General features: G+C 51.9%; 3 protein-coding genes and 1 long non-coding RNA gene across 6 annotated transcripts in view; 1 reads left to right on the top strand and 3 right to left on the bottom strand.

Moving 5' to 3' along the window:
• The window catches only part of olgc2 (membrane guanylyl cyclase), a 70,347-nt gene extending 58,450 nt beyond the window's left edge, over window positions 1-11,897 (bottom strand). Inside the window, exons 1-4 of one of the 2 annotated variants that reach the window (XM_023963808.1) lie at window positions 10,507-11,897; window positions 7,607-8,398; window positions 1,446-1,627; window positions 825-938 (exon numbers count right to left, since the gene is read on the bottom strand). In XM_023963808.1, the coding sequence (XP_023819576.1) occupies window positions 825-938; window positions 1,446-1,627; window positions 7,607-8,354 (1,044 nt within the window). In that variant the 5' untranslated portion in view covers window positions 8,355-8,398; window positions 10,507-11,897. 2 annotated transcript variants of the gene reach the window in all.
• A 116-nt stretch (window positions 11,898-12,013) lies between these two features.
• creb3l4 (cAMP responsive element binding protein 3 like 4) lies at window positions 12,014-16,478 on the bottom strand. Its single transcript, XM_004086677.4, has 10 exons — window positions 16,328-16,478; window positions 15,421-15,546; window positions 15,067-15,331; window positions 14,720-14,826; window positions 14,574-14,651; window positions 14,402-14,508; window positions 14,130-14,198; window positions 12,894-12,978; window positions 12,726-12,816; window positions 12,014-12,626 (listed from the first exon to the last, which is right to left on the bottom strand). The coding sequence occupies exons 2-10, from the start codon at window positions 15,541-15,543 to the stop codon at window positions 12,391-12,393; spliced, it is 1,161 nt and encodes a 386-aa protein (XP_004086725.1). The 5' UTR covers window positions 15,544-15,546; window positions 16,328-16,478; the 3' UTR covers window positions 12,014-12,390.
• Window positions 16,479-17,095: 617 nt separating this feature from the next.
• dek (DEK proto-oncogene) lies at window positions 17,096-21,150 on the bottom strand. 2 transcript variants are annotated; one of them, XM_023964545.1, is made up of 12 exons: window positions 21,055-21,150; window positions 19,445-19,530; window positions 19,274-19,375; window positions 19,094-19,203; window positions 18,940-19,034; window positions 18,745-18,874; window positions 18,366-18,641; window positions 18,184-18,291; window positions 17,927-17,990; window positions 17,512-17,645; window positions 17,379-17,447; window positions 17,096-17,232 (listed from the first exon to the last, which is right to left on the bottom strand). In XM_023964545.1, the coding sequence occupies exons 2-12, from the start codon at window positions 19,515-19,517 to the stop codon at window positions 17,221-17,223; spliced, it is 1,173 nt and encodes a 390-aa protein (XP_023820313.1). In that variant the 5' UTR covers window positions 19,518-19,530; window positions 21,055-21,150; the 3' UTR covers window positions 17,096-17,220. The 2 variants fall into 2 exon arrangements, with proteins under 2 accessions (XP_023820313.1, XP_023820314.1); XM_023964546.1 differs by lacking the exon at window positions 21,055-21,150 and adding an exon at window positions 19,595-19,828.
• LOC111948977 lies at window positions 19,324-20,152 on the top strand. Its single transcript, XR_002874983.1, has 2 exons — window positions 19,324-19,411; window positions 19,895-20,152. It is a non-coding gene; the product is annotated as an uncharacterized LOC111948977 (long non-coding RNA).
• Window positions 21,151-22,223: the final 1,073 nt, after the last annotated feature.

The raw sequence follows: 22,223 nt of genomic DNA, 5'->3' as shown, positions 1-22,223 counted from the left end.
CCATCCATCATCCATCCATCCATCCTCTCATCCATCCATCCATCATCCATCCATCAATCCATCCTCTCATCCATCCATCATCCATCCATCCATCCATCCATCCATCCTCTCATCCATCCATCCATCCATCATCCAACCATTCATCCTCTCATCCATCCATCCTCTCATCCATCCATCTATCCAACCATCCATCCTCTCATCCATCCATCCATCCATCATCCATCCATCCATCCATCCATCCATCCTCTCATCCATCCATCCATCCATCATCCAACCATCCATCCTCTCATCCATCCATCCATCCAACCATCCATCTTCTCATCCATCCATCCATCCATCATCCATCCATCCATCCATCCATCCTCTCATCCATCCATCCTCTCATCCATCCATCCATCCAACCATCCATCCTCTCATCCATCCATCCATCCATCCATCCATCATCCATCCATCCATCCTCTCATCCATCCATCCTCTCATCCATCCATCCTCTCATCCATCCATCCATCCTCTCATCCATCCATCCATCCATCATCCATCCATCCATCCATCCTCTCATCCATCCATCCACCCATCCCTCCATCCATCCATCCATCCATCCATCCATCCATCCATCCATCCATCAACCAACCATCCATCCTCTCATCCATCCATCCATCCAACCATCCATCCTCTCATCCATCCATCCATCCATCATCCATCCATCCATCCATCCATCCTCTCATCCATCCATCCATCCATCCATCCATCCATCCATCCATCCATCCTCTCATCCATCCATCCATCCATCCAAGAACAGATGCAGTGAGACCACGCCCCCTCACCAAAGAGTCCTGCACGCTGTAGTTGAAGGAGGTCTTGGCGTCCGCCTTCAGGTCACGGACAAACTGCTGGTACTCCTGGTTCTGAGGTTCACGGTACGACAGGATCTTTACGCTCTGGAAGGAAAAGATCTGAGGTCACAGAACAGAACCAGAGCATTCCGGTTCTGGAGATTTGACCCCCGGGAACCCAGCAGGAACCAACACAAACTCACTTCACTGTACTGAGCGCCATCTTCAGGCCAAACCACAACAAGGACTTTATGAACCTAGGAGCCCCGGCCACAGATTCAGCTTACGATCTAAACGCTGCAGTTCCTGTCCAGACCACAGGAGGCAGACTGTCTCTGACAGGAGTGTTCTCTGGATGGTTACCATGGAAAGCCCTCTTTGCAGAACTCTGCCCAAAGGTTCTGCAGAAACGTCCTGCTTTTGCATCAGATCAACTTAATCTGCCATGATCCGAACAGGAAGTGACCGTTCACCAATCAACTGACCTTCATCTCATCATCATCAGGAGATTTCTGTTAGCTGGATTGTGTTTTGTTTGTTTTGTGAATCTGATCAAGTTTACTTCAGAACCAACCTCACATGTTTGGACCTGGAAATGTGGACTCTGTGTACCTGAAAGGCGTCTTTGGCGATGGTGTCGTCCTGGTCGCCGCGGGCCCAGGGCTGCTTGTTGCTGAGGCTGACGGCGAACAGGTCGATGTAGAGGAAGACGTACTGCTCGTGAGGAAGGTCGGCCTTCCAGAACTCAATCATCAGCCTCCTGAAGACGTCCGGAGAGCAGCAGACGAACATCACTGCCGGGACAGGGAGACAGGACGCAGAGATGACGGGCGCCACAGGAAGTCCGCCCACAACCACGTCTGCAGCGTGGGAGGTCAGAGGTCACATGCAGATATCATCTGCAGCCGTTCCCATGCGGCTCAGGCGTGTTTATGGAATCTGCAGCCTCAGGATTAGTGTGACGGATGCTTTTGACACGAACTACTACAGCTGAGACGGCTCAGTTCTGCAGAGCAAAACCCAAAGCCGTTCTGGACCCGGCTGGTGTCAAACACGTAAGCCTCCTGGAGGACGTGACCGCCGCGCTCCATAAGCCCCACCCCCCTGGTCTCCAGGAGGCGTCCAGGTTCCAGAGCGGCGCTGGAAAAATACTGGCGCTCATCAGAGTGGTGCTGATGTGATTAGAGCGCCAGGCGCTCACGTAACGGAGATGTGTGTGCGACAGCAGAACCCCCCCACCCCCGTCACATCATTTATCCATCAGCTCACTCTGTAACGTTCAGGTCACCCGGGACAGGAACCGCGCTTCCCCTGTGGCTTCATGGTAAACAGGCGGGTCAGAGGTCACCAGCAGATGGTCATGTGACCCCCTGAAGTCGGCTTTTCTAAGGCTTTAGAGCTTCGTCTGACCTTCACAGGTTCTGTTCACGCGGATCCATCACCTCCTGAAGCTCCTCTAAAGACCTTCTGAGTGCTTAAGCAGAAAACCTGAAGGAACTTTCTAAATCACGTCTGTGGGGCCTGAGTGTCCAGCAGCCCTGCAGAGCCGCCGCCGGCACTGCTGCAGTGAGCCTCATCGCGCACGGACACGTGCACGCTCTCTGACCGGAGTGGCTGGAATCGATCAGCCACGTAAATGAAGGTCATGATGCCGCCTGCCGCTGTGCTCAGAGGGGCACGCCCCCTCCATTAGCGCCGGCATTCAGCGGTCACACAGGAAGCTGCTGCAGAGCCGCTCATGCGTGCGCTCGTGGGCGCCGGCGGCCGTCATCGGGTCCGTCTGTTCCAACAGAGGCCGCGGATTCAGGGTCACAGACTGCTGCAAAAACCAGAAGATGTTTCATCTGCAGCTCAAAGCCCGTCTGAGTCCATACAGAACTGCTCTGGTCCATTTGGACCCGGTTCACGTGTTTAGCATCAACTGAAACTGCCTGACACATGAGAACAGACGGTCCTCCCATCCAGCAGGTGGCAGGTGAACAAAGTTCTAACGGTGGTTCTCCATGCTCCTCCCTGGTCTGCCTGTAGGTTCTGGTTCAGGGTGAGGTTTTGTTTTCTCTGGACTCTGATCTGGACCTCCTCCACCGGCCCACCTAAACGGTCCACTGTGACAGCGTCCGAGTGCAGTACGGAACATTCCCATAAGAACCGCCAACCGGACTCTGGACTCAAGCGCGAGAACGCACCGGTTGTGGTGCGAGCACGGCTAAGAACGAGTTCTAACCCGAAGCCCGGTATGCGGATCAGCAGCAGAGTTGTGAGAACATCCGCTCTTCCTCAGAGACTCCAACTGCCTCGTTGGTTTCTCAAACTCCAGGGAAGCTGGCAGGAAGTTCAGCGTCGGACAGGAGGAGAGCCCCCCCCCTCCAGAGATGCCTCTGTGGAGCAGCGTCCTGCGGGGGGGAGGGGGTGTGTGAACGCACAACGGCGTGGGTCGTGGCGCTCTGAGAACTGCTCTGAGATTCCAGCAGATTAATCTTTAACCGCGTCCAGATGGGCAACAAACGCCAAACCAAGCCTGAAGCACGACCTCCTGGACCCGTTTGTTCTGGATGAGCGGCTGCCCACTTCCCCACCGCGCCACAGACGAGGCGCTGATGTCAGCCGCGTCTGAGCGGGAAGCCCGGAGCCAGGAACGTGACCTCGGCCCTGCTCTTCAATCAGATTGACCTTTGTTCCAAACGTTTGGAGGAACAAGTGATCCTGAAGGTTCCACATCCAGGTCAGCAGATCCCCAAACTCCAAAGTCCTCCCAGAACAGCCGAGACCCTCCAGATTCCTGATGGGAGTGCAGGGAGGAGATCACCCCCCCCCCCCACCGCAGACGTTCTCCCGGACCTCCATCTAGGTTCTCAGGCTCCGCCTTTGCCCACAGATACCTTCTCTTTGGACAATACCATGTAGTGCAGAGGGGTCAGACTCCCGGCCTGGAGGGCCCGCCTCCTGCTGGTTTCCCAGAATCCCTCCCTCCTCTGCTGCTGATCACCTGGATCAGGTGAGAATTAGGAGGTTGGTTGGAAAAAAAGCAGGACAGCGAGGTTCTGTGAGCTAGTGGGTCTTCCAGCTTCTTCCAAAGCTTTCCTGAAGATCCAGTCAAATCTCTGCTCAGTTCCACCTGGAACCTGGATCAACCAGGACCAGCAGGTGGTTCGTCCAGAACCAAACCCCCCATCTGGCCCCCTGGAGAAAAGCTTTGTGTTTTAGGAAAACTGCACATGTGCAATGTTTCCAACATGTTCCTGGAGATGCAGGAACACGTTCCCCACCTGGTTCCCTGTGAAACAAGGGGAAGTTCTGCTGAGGAACACTCAAAGGTTCTGAGGAACCGGGTTAACCCTAACCCCCCCAAGAGGAGATTACTGACATGACCCCCCCCCCCCCCACACACACACACACACAGCGGTCAGAGAACCCTCTGAAAGGATGAAGCTGGAGCGACATGAACGGGTCAGCACCAGAACTTTGATCCCTTTCACTGTGCCCCCCCCCACTGATACAGCTTAAATTAGGAAGCAGCTGATGTCACCCCTCCCCCCACAGGCCTTTCTATGCACGGAGGGCTTCAACTTTTCAAAAAGGTGGGGGTTTGGTGATGTCACTTCCTGTTGTCCAAGCCTGTCTGCTGTGTCCCCCCCCCCCATCGATCCGACTCAGATTTCTGCTGCATGAAGAGGACGATGATGAAGCCCTGAGGCAGCAGGGAGGGGGGGGGGGGGGGGTTACAGACTATGGAAGTGACCCAAACCTGCAGTGAAATCCACCTTTCAGAAACACTGGGGGGGCTGAGCAGTACCGGGCCTTGGGAAGCAGGGTTCTGGTTCTGATCAGTTGGCAAAGATGACATTCTTGTCTTTTGTGAAGATGAATCGGGTCGCTAGAACCTATTCCTCCTTGGTTCTGATGAAGATTCTGGTTCCATCCGTCTGAGTCCGTGCAGACAGGAAGTATTGAAGGTGTTTGGCGAGCTGTGACCTTTAGAGGAGGGAGAACTCAGACGTTCTGTGGTTCCAGGTTCTTCAGGAGAACAGAACCTTCTCTGACGTCCACCAGAACCTTCCCAGCAGCTACTCCATAGGCTTGAACCAGAGGTCGCTACAACCCGCCTCAGTCCATTGACTGTACTGGGAACTGGACTGAGAGGCTCCGCCCCCCTGGCGGTCCAGACAGAGAAAAAAACAGCGGTTCCTCCGTCCTTCTATTGGTCAGAAAAACCGTTCCGCATAGGGTTAACCCTAACCCCTTGATAATCCTCTTTTTTCTTTGTAGTTCAATTTATTCCAGTTATAAACTGACCAATCAGATGCTCCATTGAATGTGGGCGGAGCCTGCTGCCCCAACCTCCAACATTCAGAATGTTTCCCAGACTTTGTGTAGCTCGCTTTTGAGTGTTAGGGGTGTGGCCTTCCAACAAGCTCACCGGTGATCGGTGAAACTGGTTGCCATAGAAATAAGGACTCAGAGCGACTTGGACCAATCACTGATGACATCTGGCTCCAATATGGCAGCGTCCATATTGTGAAAAAGTGTCAACTTGTATGAAACTTCATTTGGTTGGAGCCGGAATAAACCATTTTGTCTGGATGACGTCACACTCAGTCCAGGTCTGTGATACAGTCGATGGTTAAAGGGCGCTGAGAATTATCCAACCAAAACAGCTGATGGTAGGGTTGGGCGATGTCCCCTAAATTGGCCGTTGACAATGTTTGCAGTCAACCATCGGGATGGACGATGATATCATCGGGGGGGGTAATTTTTCGTTCTTATATAATAGCTATTTGTTATTTTACTTTATTACTTTATCTATTTCATTTCCCAAATAATGACTCATCCGCGATGATCCGGTCTAAACTGAGGGAAGTGACTTTAACAAAAATAAACAAAATAGAAAAGAAGTGGTTTGGTCCTGCGTTTGATTAGACCGGTGGGGCGAGCGACCGTGTCTCTAGCAGAGCAGACGGACTTAAAGTTTTGTGTTTTAGGGGAAGTAAGGATGCTTTGTTACGTGTGGGAGACTTAGGACTGTGATCCGTCCCGCAGCTCTACGTGAACGAGCAACCGGAATTTAGGAGAAGCGGGTCTCCCGGTAAAAGTGTGTGTCTGGGCAGAGCTCGGAGCGCTAGCTAACGCAGTGTGTAAACTTCGAAGCAGAAATGCTGCTCAGTCCTTAGAAACCGTTCAAACAATCACGTGGATTTGTGTTTCCTGTCGTGTCCCGACAAAATAAAGGCTGATGTTATTCCCACATATTTACGTGCAGCCAAGATGCAGATTGTAGCATTTCCAGCATGGATTTATGTTCATCCAAGGCTAAATGTTGTTAGCGTGTGTTAGCCTCTCTTAGTCCTGCCTTCTTCCAGCTCCGTTCTTCCACAGGAAAAGCACTGACCACACGGATTAAAATTAAAATGAGGCGCTTCATAATAACATTAATAAAAGCAGGTTTAGAAGATCATCTCGTTTATTACGGAGCTGCCAGATATCTATGTATGTAGCCTCTCAGCTGAACTCATTTCCTCTTCCGGTATTTCCAACACTACTGCGCATGTGTGAATGATTTATTCTGACTGAAAGTGTGACCCATGTGAATGTTTGTTAGGATCGGAAAAAGGTTTTCTGGGTCCATTAACACGGTTGGACTCTAATCCGACCATTGATCCCATCAAGACATTTTGCACATGTAACCGCGGCTTATGGTGTCGACTGGCAGCGTGGCGGGGGCGTGGCCTCACGATGGATGATGGTATCTCCATAGGCACAACCCTAACTATAATACTAATACTATAATACTAACACAGTACTAACACTGATACTATGATACTAACACTAATACTATAGAATTAATAGTGATACTATAATACTAACACTAATACTATAGTACTAACACCACAATACTAAGACTAATACTGTAGTATTAACACTAATATCGCAATACTAACACTATATTAGCAACACAAATACTATAGAACTAACACTACATATTAACACTAATACTATAATACTAATACGAATACTATAATGCTAACACTATAATACTATCAATAATACCATAGTACCGTACTATCATTACAATACTAACACTAATACTATTGTACTAACACTAATATTATACTACTAATAGTACAATACTAATACTATAGTACAAATACTACAATACTAACACTAATACTATAGTACTAACACTACTACAACAATAATAATACTATAATACTAACACTAATACTATAATACTAACACTAAAACTGTGGTACTAACACTAATATTATACTACTAATAGTACAATACTAATACTATAGTACAAATACTACAATACTAACACTAATACCATAGTACTAATACTACTACAACAATAATAATACTATAAAACTAACACTAATACTATAATACTAACACTAAAACTGTGGTACTAACACTACAATACTATAGTACTAACACTAATACTATAATACTAACACTGACACTATAATGCTAACACTACAATACCAACACTAATACTATAGTACTAACACTAATACTACAATACTAATACTATAATACTAACACTGATACTATACTATAATTGCGACACATCTTGTAGTTTTTTGCCTTCAGGATCAAAATGTCTAATTCCAGAATATTAAAACAGAATCAACATTTCTTTTATTTCATTTCATGTCTCTGGGGACATTTCTCCATCTACCCCTGAGAGGTCCATTATTACCCCGGTGGATGGTGGTATCCCAGCAGTCCCTGCTGCAGGACTGCACGGCGAGGCGTTTGGGTCAAAGCAGACTCACCGCGGCCGATGTTCTGGATGTCGGCGAGGATCTGGGAGTAGTTGATGGGCGGCTTGTTCTCCTCGAAGACGCTGTCCTGCAGGCTGATGTTGATGCTCTTCAGCTCCTCGTACAGGCCCTCCATGGCGAAGTAGCACGGCCGGTCGTCCTCCTTGTTGTCGCTGAACATCAGGGTCACGTATTCCCGCCAACCGAAGTGCTCACAGATCCGCAGGGCGAACCGGCCCAGCTTCTTGTGGGTGGGGCCAGTATTGGTGATGGTTGGATAGATTCCGTCTAAGAACGCGATGGCCGGAGCTCCCGCCGTAATCAACGGCACGTCCCAGTGGGTGGTGAAGAGGCCCACGGGGGAGGCCGTGTAGGAACAGCCCGGCCCGATGAAGGCCCACGGCTTGTAGGCAAATTCCAGGTCCACCGCCACCAGCGGCGCCACGGACTCCGAGCAAATACCGTTTGAGTTCTCACTGCTCTTAAAAACATAGGTAAGGTGGTGGTTGGGAAGCAAATTTGGGTCAGAGTTGATCTTTATGATGGCACGCTCCAGGGCGGGGCCTATCCGAGGCCACGCCCACGGGTAAGCTGTGTTGGTCTCTGGTAGGATTATGGCTAGCGTGATGTTCTGCCGTGGCCGCTCGTGATGTCCGTGGGCATGTCGTCTACGATGGTGGCCCAAATGCCCAGATACCTGCTGCAGGCCCAACAGAACCAGTAGAACCGATCCAGCAGAACACGGCCTCCAACAGGTCATCTCTGTCCCAGAAGGTCCACTTCCAGCAGGTGAACCTTCTGACCCTGCAGACACAAACACAGCCGTTGTTTTCCGTCAATACAAAACTAGTTCTCCACCCCGGTCCTCAGGGCGGAGCAACCCCCCCGCAGAACCCCCAATGGTTCCTCAGGGCGGAGCAACCCCCCCGCAAAACCCCCAATAGTTCCTCAGGGCGGAGCAACCCCCCCGCAAAACCCCCAATGGTTCCTCAGGGCGGAGCAACCCCCCCGCAGAACCCCCAATGGTTCCTCAGGGCGGAGCAACCCCCCCGCAAAACCCCCAATAGTTCCTCAGGGCGGAGCAACCCCCCCGCAAAACCCCCAATGGTTCCTCAGGGCGGAGCAACCCCCCCGCAAAACCCCCAATGGTTCCTGCTGCGACTGTACCAGTCCCACATAGGGGTCGCAAGCAGGAAACAGGCTCCGCCCTCAGGTGAGACAACCGTCAGGATCTGAATTTCCAACTCTGAAAGGTAAAATGTGACCCCCCCCCCCCCCCCACCCACCCACAGACGTCCATCAACCCAATATTTCAGTTGAAACCAGCTGGAGGTCTAAACGAACACCCAACTCCAGACAGGTGACTCCCAGTCCATACATGACCTCGACCGACCTCTCCTCAGCCCCGCCCGTCTGTGGGCGGGGCTTGTAAGGGGCTGTAAAACTGTAAACAAAGGATTGATGGAAATTAGTGGAGGTTGACTTCTGTGCCAACGGTCCCGCCCACAAATCAGAGGTGAGTTTCGGATGAACTCCTGCCGCTCTGCAGAAACTGAGTCCTAGACACAGATTTTGTCTAAAAAATGCATGGTCATAATTAATAGACCAATGGGAACGCTTTGGAACCAGAACAAATATTCAGTTGGAGTGGGACTTGAAGGGTTTACACCCACCGTCCTCCAGCAGCAGGAGGCGCAAAGGCCTCCACCCGACTCACCCCTTTGACCAGCTCTGAGTGAATGACGCCACAACCCTCATCCCTCTGCAGAGACTGACGCAGCCAGACACGTGCGCACACAGCTGACCAGTGAACTCATGACGGGCTCAGGAGGTTGGCTTTCCTCGCTGAGGATCATGGGAAAAGGTTTCGTGTCCAGCAGGAGGAATTCCCGCCCTACTCCCTAAAAACTAAAACACTAGATAATGCAGGACTACGTAATGCCCTGGATTATAAAAGCTCTCCAGTGGTTTTTTAAACCATACCAGCTCAGTGGGTAGAGTGTCCGCCCTGAGACTGGAAGGTCGGGGGTTCAAACCCAGGCCGAGTCATACCAAAGACTCTAAAAATAGGACCCAATGCTTGACACTCAGCATCAAGGGGTTGGATTGGAGGGTTAAATCCATCAAATGATTCCAGAGCGCGGCTGTTTCTGCAGCTCACCGCTCCCCCAGGGGAGGGGTCAAATGTGTGTGACAGCTAGTGGGACTTTAATTTAAATGGTGAATGTGACGTCATCGATTTCAGGAAGTGAAAAATCGAATCGATGTGACGTTTTTATGACGACTATTTATGAATCCACTCTGAAGATAAAACCTTAATATTTTATTTTAAACATACATTTCCATACATTATTTTCACAAAAATTGTTCAAACGCAATGCATTGTGGTCTATATACGCCACAATGGACACTGGGAAATTTGTAGTCACTTGAATTTGGACTTGTCGACTCGGAGAGCGCTGGAAAACGGTGAACGCACTATGAAGGCGGGAATTCAGACACAGCCAGATTCTTCCATCCCACAAGCTCACACCTGATTGGTCAGAGAGGTTGCGGACTCCGAGCGACTTGGACCAATCCCTGATTACTGACGACATCTGGCTCCAACATGGTGATGGCTGCATCACCAAAAGATGGCAACTAAACTGATTTAATGTGGTTGAAGCCAGAAAAAAAACAAGTGTCAATCAAAGGCAATGAAAGAGATCCTGTGACGTCTTCACTGGCCTCCGGGAGAACAGAGCCACGTGGCTATGCTGGGTCTGTTGGTTTTGGTTTCCAGACCAGCTTCAAGCAGGAAGTCAAACCCTGTCTCCAAGAACCACGTGACCCGCTCTACAGGTGACACTTCGCAGCCTGGGGTGGGAGGTGGGCTTGCCCCGATGATGCCGCCCCCCACCCCACCCCCCTACCTCAGCGGACCGCAGCTCTCCTCTTCATGTCCGGAGCTTTCCCGTGTCCGCGCGCGCTCCGGTCAGCTGTCGTTGCCTTCTTTCTTTTTTTTCTTCTTCTTTTATTTATTTATTTATTTTTTTTTGGGGGGGGGGGTGTCTCCTGCCGCAGCCTTCTCAGGGATCCGCACGCGGGTGTCACTTCACCTGTCACAGTTCTGAAGTTCTGTCACTCCCGGCGCGTGCTAGGCTGCGCGTTTCCTAGCCCAAATCCCGCGTCCAAGAAGAGCGCGCGCTCAGTTCAGGTCCAGGTGAGCCAAAGACCCAAACCGCCTTTGGCCGCCGTCCGCGTGCACCGCCGTCACTTATAGAAATCTGCGCACGAGCGCCAAAAGCTCCCGAAGAACTGCGGAGTGACGGCGCAAGGCACGGGGGGAGGGGGGCGCTGGGACAACGGAAAGGAGGAACAATTGTAAAGTGGACTGGCAGGGCCACGCCCACCTCCGCCCAGGCCAGGGGGAGGAGGCACGCTGATCCCCCCCCCCCCCCACACACACACACACGATGACCGCGTCAACAAAAACATCAAACAAACTAAAGTAAACGAACATCATTAAGAATAAATCACAGCTTGGTAGTAGCTCCGCCCACACGCGGTTAACGAAGACAAACCGGAAGCAGGTTACTTCTTTTTATTGAAAGTTCTTGTTCTTCAGCTTCTTTGAAGTTCCTGCAGACTTTTCTCCTCCAGAGAACGGAGATCAGAAGGAGGTTCTGTGTCGAGAAGGAGCAGGAGAACCTCCAACCGTGGGAGCAAATCAGGAGTCCTGATGGAGCACCGGGACCACGGTCTGCGGGGAACACAGAACCTCACCGGAAAACCTGGATCTGCTGAAGTTCTCGCCTCCTGACAGAACCTCCATCCCCGTCAGAGGAGAACCCAGAGCCTGGCTGGAGCTCCTCCTGGTGGCCACAGGCGGTACCGACTGCAGACCTCCAGACTGAGGAGGACCTCCGGTTCCTAAGGAGATCACAGAAGTGGACCAACTCCATCCTCACTCCGATCACATGACCTCCTGCTCCTGAACCGCCACCAGGAGATGGAGGTCCATTTCTGCTCAATGATCGGGTTGAGGAACCATCTGTTCCACATGTTAATAATACTAATGGATTTATCTGCTTTTCAAAGTTCTTCCATCATTCACTCATACTCGGCGGTTACGGTGGAGGCGTAGCCGCCAGGTCGTACCTACGGTCCCTCTGACTGTCACCAGGATCATTCATGCTGGGGGGCCGCAGCGTTAAGGGTCTTGCCCAAGGGCCCCCACTGGGTGATGTTAATTGCTCACCATTGAGATGGTAATTGCCCCCAGTACCAATGTTGATTCCCCACCAGGAATCAAACCCTGGATTCCTGATTCAAACGTGTTCCACAAACACGAGGATGGGGATCATGCAGAACCTGCAGGACGTGGACCTCTACACCCAGGAGGGGCTTCATCCCTGAAAACCCAGAACCGCAGCAGAGTTCATCAGAACCGACATGTTTATTTACATCCGTAGTCAGAACCTTCATGCCTGCAGAACATCCACTCCACCACCGTAACCGTTTCTACTCTCAGCTGGAACAAGTCGTCCACCTGAAGAACCCGTCCTCCGGCGCCGTGGGCCCGCTACAGACCGCTGCGGGTCAAAGTTCAGCGTGGGCTTGTTCTGGCTGGAGGTCCCACGAAGATGATCTCTGGTTCCACTCAGCACCACCCCCCCAGAAACACCTGGACCTTCAGATAGTTCTACAGAATTCCTTTGAGGCAACCCAGATGTTCTGTTCTGATTCTGCAGAACCCGCCAGGCTGGACCATCAAAAGTCCTTGATGCCAAAAACCAAAAGCTTCTTCTGGACCTCTACATCTCATCAGCGTGGGCTGACTTGGAGGCCTCACGCCCATCTTCCTGTTTGGCCGAGGCGTTCAGTGACTGGCTCCGCCCCTCGTTGAAGTCTGCATTTCCTGTTGGCTCCTGGAGAAGGCCCGCCTCCTCCGGAGCTCCTGATTGGCTGGACTCTGGTGGTGATGCGTCAGGAAGGCGGGCGCCATCGTCTGCCGTCGAAGAGCGGTCGGTCAGGATGGACCTGGAGATGACTGACAGCAGAACCTTGATGAGCCCACACCATGATGCTCCCACCTCAAGCCTCTGATCTGCTGAACCGGACCTTCTGCCGGGTCCGGGTCTCTACTGACCTCCTGTGGGTCTGTACTCCTCGTCTGCAGACCGGCGGCCGAACGGACTGAAGCTCGGCATGACGATCAGAGCCAGAGACACCAGGATGATCTGGGAATCAAACACAAGACATGCGGACACTGCACCACAGGAACGCGGCCGTCTGCATGACAGACTCAGATCCTCACCAGTAAGCAGGTGCTGGTCTGAGCTCCTCTGCTGACCGTCTGCCTGATGAAGGTCTGGAGCTGCTGCAGCTGAGAGAGGAGGGACCTGGGGGGACACAAAGACACACAATTACACACAGGAGAGACCTGGGGGGACACAAAGACACACAATTACACACAGGAGAGACCTGGGGGGACACAAAGACACACAATTACACACAGGAGAGACCTGGGGGGACACAAAGACACACAATTACACACAGGAGAGACCTGGGGGGACACAAAGACAAACATTACACACACACACAGGAGAGACCTGAGGGGACACAAAGACAAACATTACACACACACACAGGAGAGACCTGAGGGGGCACAAAGACACACAATTACACACAGGAGAGACCTGAGGGGACACAAAGACAAACATTACACACACACACAGGAGAGACCTGAGGGGACACAAAGACACACAATTACACACAGGAGAGACCTGGGGGGACACAAAGACACACAATTACACACAGGAGGGACCTGGGGGGACACAAAGACACACAATTACACACAGGAGGGACCTGGGGGGACACAAAGACACACAATTACACACAGGAGGGACCTGGGGGGACACAAAGACACACAATTACACACAGGAGAGACCTGAGGGGACACAAAGACACACAATTACACACAGGAGGGACCTGGGGGGACACAAAGACACACAATTACACACAGGAGAGACCTGAGGGGACACAAAGACACACAATTACACACAGGAGAGACCTGGGGGGACACAAAGACACACAATTACACACAGGAGAGACCTGAGGGGACACAAAGACACACAATTACACACAGGAGGGACCTGGGGGGACACAAAGACACACAATTACACACAGGAGGGACCTGGGGGGACACAAAGACACACAATTACACACAGGAGGGACCTGGGGGGACACAAAGACACACAATTACACACAGGAGAGACCTGAGGGGACACAAAGACACACAATTACACACAGGAGGGACCTGGGGGGACACAAAGACACACAATTACACACAGGAGAGACCTGAGGGGACACAAAGACACACAATTACACACAGGAGGGACCTGGGGGGACACAAAGACACACAATTACACACAGGAGAGACCTGAGGGGACACAAAGACACACAATTACACACAGGAGAGACTTGAAGGGACACAAAGAAACACAATTACACACACAGGAAGTGACCTCATGGATGAAGGAAATGACATCACCTGTTGTGTTTCTCCAGCTGTTCCACTTTTCTCTGGAGGTCTCGGTTCTGAGCTGAACACGTTGCCGCCCTGCTCACACACACACACACACCCACACCCACACACACACACACACTATGAATGCAGTGAGGAGGAGGAGTTGTGGAGCTACCAGATGACTGCTCCCTGACAGCATCTGTTCAGGTTCTGACCCAGATCCTTGTTCCTCCGTGCTGCAGGTGTTTTCAGGTGAGCCCCCCCAGTGGGTGGTGGTCAGGGGGCGGCAGACTCACCTGCTCTCCAGTCCATCAATGTACTCCTTCCGGCGGCGCCGGCTGTCCTGGGCCGACTGCTTGTTGCGGATTTTCCGGCGGACCTTCTTCAGGACGCGCTCCTCCGCCTGCAGGGAGGGCCTGGTTAAGCGGGGCGGGGCTCCTAGAGGTGAGGGCGGCTCTAAAGACCCACCTTGGTGAGCGGGAGGCTGTTGGGCAGGGAGACCCCCTCCTGCGTCAGCAGCTTCTGCTCCTCCTCGGTCAGCTGGAGCTGCAGGAGCAGCAGAGGGAGTCGGGGTCAGAGCAGGTCAGACGCCGACCTCAGACAGGAAGTCTTACCGCGTGTCCATCGGGGCTGGGGGGGTACGCAGAGGTGACAAGGCCCGGTCCAGCTACCGGAATCAACGGGCAGGAGTCCGATAGCATCAGCTGAGAGCTCCACCCATCTGAAGGTAGGAGGTCAGAGGTCAGACCGTCGCCACGAAGACGAGGATCATCAGAAACATGCCGGTCCAAAGCACACACGAGGTCAGAACCGCTGTGGTCCATCGGAGCGTTCCGAGTTCTAACAAACTGCTGGTTCCGGCAGGAGCCGGTTCTTCTGGTTCTGCTGGACCCCAGGTCCGGTTTTCCTGCTTGGGGTGGCAGATCCAGTTTTTCAGGATCTGTCAAGAACCAAAGCTTACCGAGCTCGATGGAGATCACGTTGTCCTCCCCAAGACCCGCCTTGGCCCCGCCCAGCCCGCTGATGTCATAAACCACCTGGTAGACGGCGGCTGGGGCTGCTGCCAGGGGGAGGGCTGTTGCCGGGGCGACAGGGCTCTCTCCCAGCGGTTCCTCCGACACGCCACTGTCGCTCTCAGAGGAGGGGTCAGCTGGGGCCGCGCCCCCAAACACCTCGTTTGGATCGACGCCGTGGAGGACCTCCTCTGATTCGCTGTCGTTCAGCGCCTGCGGGGGCGGAGCATGAACGGACCGATCAGTGAGGGGTGGACATTCTGTGACGCTTCCACGCCGTCATCACATGACCACAAACTCACGCTATCGGGGTCCACCACCCAGTCCTGCAGGGGCTTCTCTGAGGCGCTGAAGACCAGGTCAGCACCAACGAGGCAGGTCCCTCCTCCCGCCGCCAGGAACAGCTGACCGCTCTCGGCGTCCATCACCTGGAACGGTCACAGGTATCAGGAGGCGGGGCTTCCTCCCCTCAACCTTACAGGTAAGCCCAGGTCAATCCCACCCGGGGCAACGCAACAGCTGGCAGGTCCAGAAGCACCTAAACATGCCACGATTGGTCAAAGTGGAACCTTTGAACTCTGGACCCGCCCAGAACCAGCAGAACCGGAGCTTCTGTTCTCCCTGAAGAACCCGACTGTGGTCCTACAAACCAGACCTGGAGCGCAGAACCCGTCTGTGCAGGTGACAGGCGAGAGCGTGCAGAACAGGACATCCTGGTACACGAGCGCGTGCACGCTCCAAACAACACACATACGAAACAAACGGCGGGGGAGTGGCACGTGTGAGGGGCGGGGCGACAAAAGAGGACGCAGAACTGGTTTCGATGAGGGGGACAGAACCCCCCCCACTACCACAAACCCACACCGAGGGGGGGGGGGGGGGGGGCAGCTCAGACCACCACCAGAACCCTCTGGACCGCACACAGACAACACCTGGACCGGGTGGGCTCCTGTAGCACCGCGGGTTTGAAACCTGACGTCTCGAAGTTACGTGTAGGCTCAGGTGAGTCCGGACAGGTGGATCATGGGACGCGGCGGATCAACCCGCAGAACTTTGGCTTCCGCGCGCAGCAGCAAAATCAGTTCTGGGCCTGTACCAGAACACAAGAGCGCGGTTGTGGACCTGCTTTGACTGTTGGGTCTTCACCCAGAACCGAACCCCCACCTCTCTGAGCCGAACCCACAGTAGGGTCAAGCTCGGCTGACTCACCGAACAGCGTAAGTCCGCCGCTTATCCCGGTTCGGGTCTACATGTGGGCGGATCCACAAAGCCAGACTGGCCCAAACGAACCCGCAACAGGTCTGCTCAGAGGAAAGGCGGAAGTCCAGCTGGCAGGACAAGCTCCTCCTCTTCCTCAGCTGTTGTGACGTCACTGTCTGCAGGAGCATGTCGCCCCCTGCTGGCGGGAGTCCAGACTGCAGTGTCCAGTTCTGGTTCCGTTTTTCACTGGATTCTTGGTTTAAGCAGGAAACAAAGAAAAAAAACGGATTTATTAAAAAATATTTTCTGACAAAATCAAATATTAAGATTTAAAACGTTTCATCATGAATCTTTCTGACATGAATCTAGAATTATTGATTTTCCTCTGAGAGAACTTTTTGTTTTGAAATGATTCCACATCTGAACATCGTTTCCTTCCGTTTATTTCTGTAAATAAATGAAATATTTCTGTCCGGACAGTAAAGGTTTGAGATCAGAAACGTTTCAAACTTGTCTCATCTAAAAAGCCACATTTCCACACGAGCAGGATCCTCAGAGGGGGGCCAACGGGTCTGTGACATCACTGCAGAACATCCCACAAATCCTCTCTGCTTCCCAGCATGCAGTTCTGTCCCCACCATCAGAACATTCTGGAGCTCGAGTCTTGTCTGCGGTCCTGCAGCTGCAGCCGTCTGCAGAGAACTTCCTGCAGCTGCAGCCGTCTGCAGAGAACTTCCTGCAGCTGCAGCCGTTTAAGAGATGAATAACAGACGGAAGGTTTTCTTCAAAACTGTAAAACTTTATTAAAGGAACAGGAGAACATTCAAACACTCAGAATCATTCAGGTAAAAAAAGCACTAAAGTAAGACCAGCGGGGGAGGGAGGGGGGGTCTTCTGCATCTTCATGTGATGATCTGGAAGGAAACAGACACGACGTCAGGACCAAAACCTGTTTCACACAAATCATGACATCCTGTTCCTCCAAAGAACTTTCAAAATAAAACCATGCGTTGTGTGCATCGTTGTGTGCATGTGCGCGCGCATGTGTGTGGTCACTCACATCCTTAACGGTCTGTTTGATGAAGTCTTTCCTGCTGCTCAGGTCGTGTTCTGGAAACATGTCAAAAACCTGAAACACAAGCAGACCTGTTAGCCCAGACAGAACCACGGGCAGGTTCTGGTCCGCCTCCTACCTTCTGGCAGATCTTCTTCATGGTCATCTCCTCCAGGTCGGCGTCTCTCAGCAGCGTCTGCAGCGTCTCTTTCAGCTCCGCGTCGCTCAGACTCGTCTTCACCATCTTGATGAGCGGCAGGTCGTCTTCAGAGTCTGCAGACAAACGCAGGTCAGAGGCTGCAGCTGCGTCTGCTCTTCTCTTTGTTGATTTAAAAGGTTTAGGTTGATCATGAACCCCGGGGTGCATGCAGGTGCAGCTGCAGGTGCACCTGCACACCAAGCTCTGACAGGATAACCTGCAGCCAGTAGCTGACAGGAAGCAGGTTTTCAAAACAAAACTAAATCATGAAAACGGAGGAGTTCGTGTTTTTAAAGTGCACGTCTGAGACGTGTGCACGTTAGACAGACGCCTGCACATGCTCAGTACTCCTCACCTGTGTCTGAGGCGTTCTGGATTTTGGCTGCAGACGGTGGCGGAGCGGCTCTCTTCTTTCTGGGCTGCAGAGACCAGAACCATCAGAAGAACCAAAGGTCAGCATCTCCTCTGGGATCAGACCCCCCCTCAAAGTGCAGCTGAAAGGTTCTCGTTGATCTCGTCAGGTCTTCAGAAGCAGAAACGTTCTCTTCTACCCTCCAGTTGCTCTGATGGAAGAACCTTCTCTTCCTGAAGATGAAGAGGAGTCTTCCTCACCTGCTCCAGCTCCTCTGAGCTCCTCTTCTTCACCCTCCTCTTCTTTGTTGGCGTCTCCTGGGACTTGGCCGTCTTCTTCTTGGTTCGGTCCGAGTCCGACCTGGAAGACTGGTGAACCCAGATGACTTCTGGATGCTGCTCTGTGATTGGTCAGTCTCTGCTGTCAATCAATATTGACTTACCTGCTCTTCATTGTCTGATCTCTCTGAGGGCTGCTCCTCTTCATCAGCAGGTTTCTCTCCGTCAGACTCTGCCGCCGTAGCCGAAGCTCCCGTCTTCTCGTCTTCGTCCTCGTCTTCGTCGTCGCTGCTGGAGTCCATGACGATGGCTTTGGACTTGCTTCCTGTTCTGGACTTCTTGGGGCTGCAGGAGCTGCGCTCTCTGGGCCTGCTCTTCTTCTTGGAGTCCTCACTGGTCAGCTTCTTCTTGGACCTCCTCCTCTTCTTCACAGGAAGGCGCTGAAGGAGGAAGCAGGAGGTGCTGAGAGGAGCAGCTGAAGGAGGAAGGTGGCTCCTCTCCAGAGGAGCCGGGTCCTCCTTGGGGTCCCAGGTCTGGACTCACCTTGCCGCTGTTCTTGGGCGCCAGCAGGAAGCTGAGGATCCTGTGGATGAGGTCGGCGTGGGTGCCCTTCTTCTCCAGGTCCAGCACGGTGCAGACCACCTTCAGCTTGCTGTTGCTCAGGTTGGAGCTCCTGTGGAGACGAGCGGCTGTGGTTTCTGCCAGAGACCAGCGGACCTTCTTCCGGCTCTCACTCACTTCAGCAGCTTGTCCCGTTTCCGGTGGAACTGCTCGCTGTCCGCCTGGAAGGGGAACCCGTTGAAGAGACGCAGGTTCCTCTTCATGGTGGACACCTGGAAGGGATTCGGTCAGCACAACGTTCTCAGCGGACCGGGCCGCCTGTGGGCTTTACCTTCCCGGGTCGGTCGTACAGGATGGAATGGAGCGGCTTCAGGTCTGCTGGCTTCATCCTGCTGATCTGGTGGGCGGTGCGAGGAATGTCCCCCAGCTTGTCTCCAGTACCTGCAGGGCGGGAATCGAACCTGTGGTCAGCTGCTGGTCCACAGTGGTCGGGCTGGCTCCGGCCGCTCACCGTCTCCGATCTTCAGCTTCTCCTTCTGCTTGGGGGCTTGGAGGTCCAGCCTCTCCACCGTCTTCTTGGCCCGCTTCCCCTGGAGGACGTCGCCCCCCCCGGCTGCAGCAGAGCAGACGTTCAGCAGCAGGTACGCAGGTGAGCTCACCTGAATAGCTCCGTCGTCCTCACAGGACTCCGTGGATCCGCTCCGGTCCGGACCCGCCTCCTCACGGTCCTCCTCAGACGCCGCGGAGCTGCCCATGGCGGCGCGAGTCCTGCAGATGATGACATCACCGTTACAAACAATGACATCACACACAGCCTTTGATTTGAGCTCACCGGAACGGACAGAACCAGAGCCGTTCCAGGAGAACTTCTACTCTGTAGAAGAAAACGCTTTGGTTCTGATCCGCGTGTGGTCGCGTTCCAACCGGGTTAGAAACACGATCGGCGGTAAAATTCCATGAAACCGTTTGGTCGTCTTCATCCTGAACATTGCAGACGTTACACCAGCGGGTCACGTTCAAGTCTCTGCTGAGGAGCTTCAGACTAACGTTTTCCAAAGGGAACTTCCATCAAGTGCATGGGCGGGGTCAAAGGTCACAGACACCGCTAACCTGAAACGTTTCCTTATTCCAGGGTAGAATGACAGGACCGGCTGCAGAACCCAGTTCTCCCGTTGGCGGGTCAGTTAAGGCGGAACCTTAAACACCTCTGATCCGGACCCAGAAGACACGGATGTAAAGAACTGGAGGATTTAGACGGATCAGTCGTGATTTTCACTAACATCAGTCCGGACGATCCTTTATTCCAGGATCCGTAGTTTTAGGAGGACGAACTCTGCAGTCCGGACCATCGTTGATGTTTTTATGCATTAAAGTTCATCTGTTGATCCGATTCCAGAGTCGTCTTTTACTGATGAGGTCCTTTTTAGACAAAACCCAAAAAGCTGTGTTGTTTTGTGGGACACAGTTTCTGCAGAGCTCATCAGAAATTCTGTTGTGGGCAGGAACGCTTAAGCCCACCCCCACATCCCATCATCCCTCCGTTAACTCTCTCCTGCTAGCTTACAGCCCCTCACGACCCAACATTAGCAGTGTAACAGCAGCATCAGAGCCATCCAGCCGTCCGGTTCTGATCCAGATTCCAGCTCAGACCAGGAAAACAGAGACGACCATGAATCGGTTGGTCTGCAGGTGGATGATCGGAAAGGGGCGGAGCTTTGAGACTGCGGCCCCGCCCATTGTAGCTCCTACCTCACACCTACAAGCGTTTTCAAACAGTCTTTTTTTTCATCTGCTCCTGATTCACAGCGACTTGGAAACAGAAAAATCCATTTATATCTTAATGTTCTTTATGTCTCCATCATCAAAAACAGCGTTTTTCATCAGAGGGGTTTTCATCCACACAGTGGCTGCATGTATGTCCGTCATCTGTTATTGATAAAGGAAAGGACTCCATTTGGGCCATTCCTACAGACTCCCTACTTTCAGGCGCCACGCGCTCAGTTTCAGGGCGTGCACGTGGGTAGGTGCGCTTAAACAAAAGAAGAAAACTAAGCATAAAGTAGAAAAGCTCAGATCCTAGCCGCGCGCCGCCGGTTAGTTCCCCATTGAGCATGCGCAGAAGAGCTCAGTTCGAAACAAACAATCGTTTGAGCGGCGCGCGCGCGCTGCACGCACTGACTTAACTGCCGTGTGACGCGAACGGCGGCAGTTCGGAGACACGTATAGTAACGGCACGAATCCCGCGAGCTGTGGAAACGTTCACCGTTTCATGAAGACCCGCGCGCGGCTTACCTGTCACTGCGCCCGTTTGATTTCACGATGGCGGTTTCTTTCGAGGGCGGGGCTTACAGCGGCCGCTCTGTTCATTGGACAGTCTTCTTTTTCTGGTTCAGGCGGGTTGGTCCCGCCCCCTACCGGTCTGGAGGACCAGAGGAAGTTTCTTTTTGCTTACATTTTAATTTACTTTATTTATTTTCTTTTATTGAAAAAACACTTGAGGTTTACAGTATTGTGGCAAATAATTCAACACGTTACAATTACAACAGGAATAGAAAAATGTAAACAACATTAAAAAAGTTTAATACAGAAAAATACTTAAAAAGATAAAAAGATTAAAATAAAATAAAATGAGGGGCTCACATGGATATCGTAATGATCAATAACTTAGGAGATTACCTCTGATACTTTGAAGTTCCATCGTTTATTTTCCATGACGTTAACGGATGAAAAAAAAGAGCAGACTTCTTCATGATTTTAAGGAATCGACATTTATGTTTAGAGAATTTACCCAAAAAATTACAACATTTAGAATAAGTTCTGTGTTTTTGTTTTCTAAAATAAACCCAAAAATAATGTCCTTAATAGAAAAATTCTGCTAAACGTGGAATCTTGGGGAAAAGCCAATAATGTAAATTATTCCAAATGACATTAGAAGGAAAACATTCAGAGAAAAGTTGCTCAGTTGTTTCATCTCCACATGAAGAAAACAACAGGTTTCAGGAATTCCAAACTGTTTTCTTAGTAATTCCTTGGAAGGGTAAATACCTGAAAAGGTGTTAAAGTGGACTTCCTTGGCTTTAGGAGGGATGGGGGGGGGGGGGGGGGGGGGGGGTTGAAATATTTAGTTCCTATTTGTTTATTTTCTGAATTATTAAAATATTGGGTTAAATAGTCAGGATTTGAGATGCAGGGAAAATATGTTTCATTCAAACATTCTCTGATGTGGTGGTTGGGGGGTTTGGACGTTGCTGTGTTGTGTCCATTAACCAGAAGCGTGGAGACAGCAGGACGTCTGTAGATGACATCATGAAACAGATCAGAGACTGATTTACAACATTTTGAGGGACGGCATTAATAATGTTTTCAAAATCTTTTCTATTTGAATCATATTTAGCTGTGAAATCATCCAAAGACATGCGAGTAGCATTGTATAGGTAACCCTTGTTCTATCCTAGACACTT

The sequence above is a fragment of the Oryzias latipes genome, chromosome 16 (assembly GCF_002234675.1).
Source record: "Oryzias latipes chromosome 16, ASM223467v1".
Lineage (NCBI taxonomy): Eukaryota > Metazoa > Chordata > Actinopteri > Beloniformes > Adrianichthyidae > Oryzias > Oryzias latipes.
The sequence above is the reverse complement of the archived record's forward strand: the minus strand, read 5'-3'. Positions and strand labels throughout refer to the sequence as shown.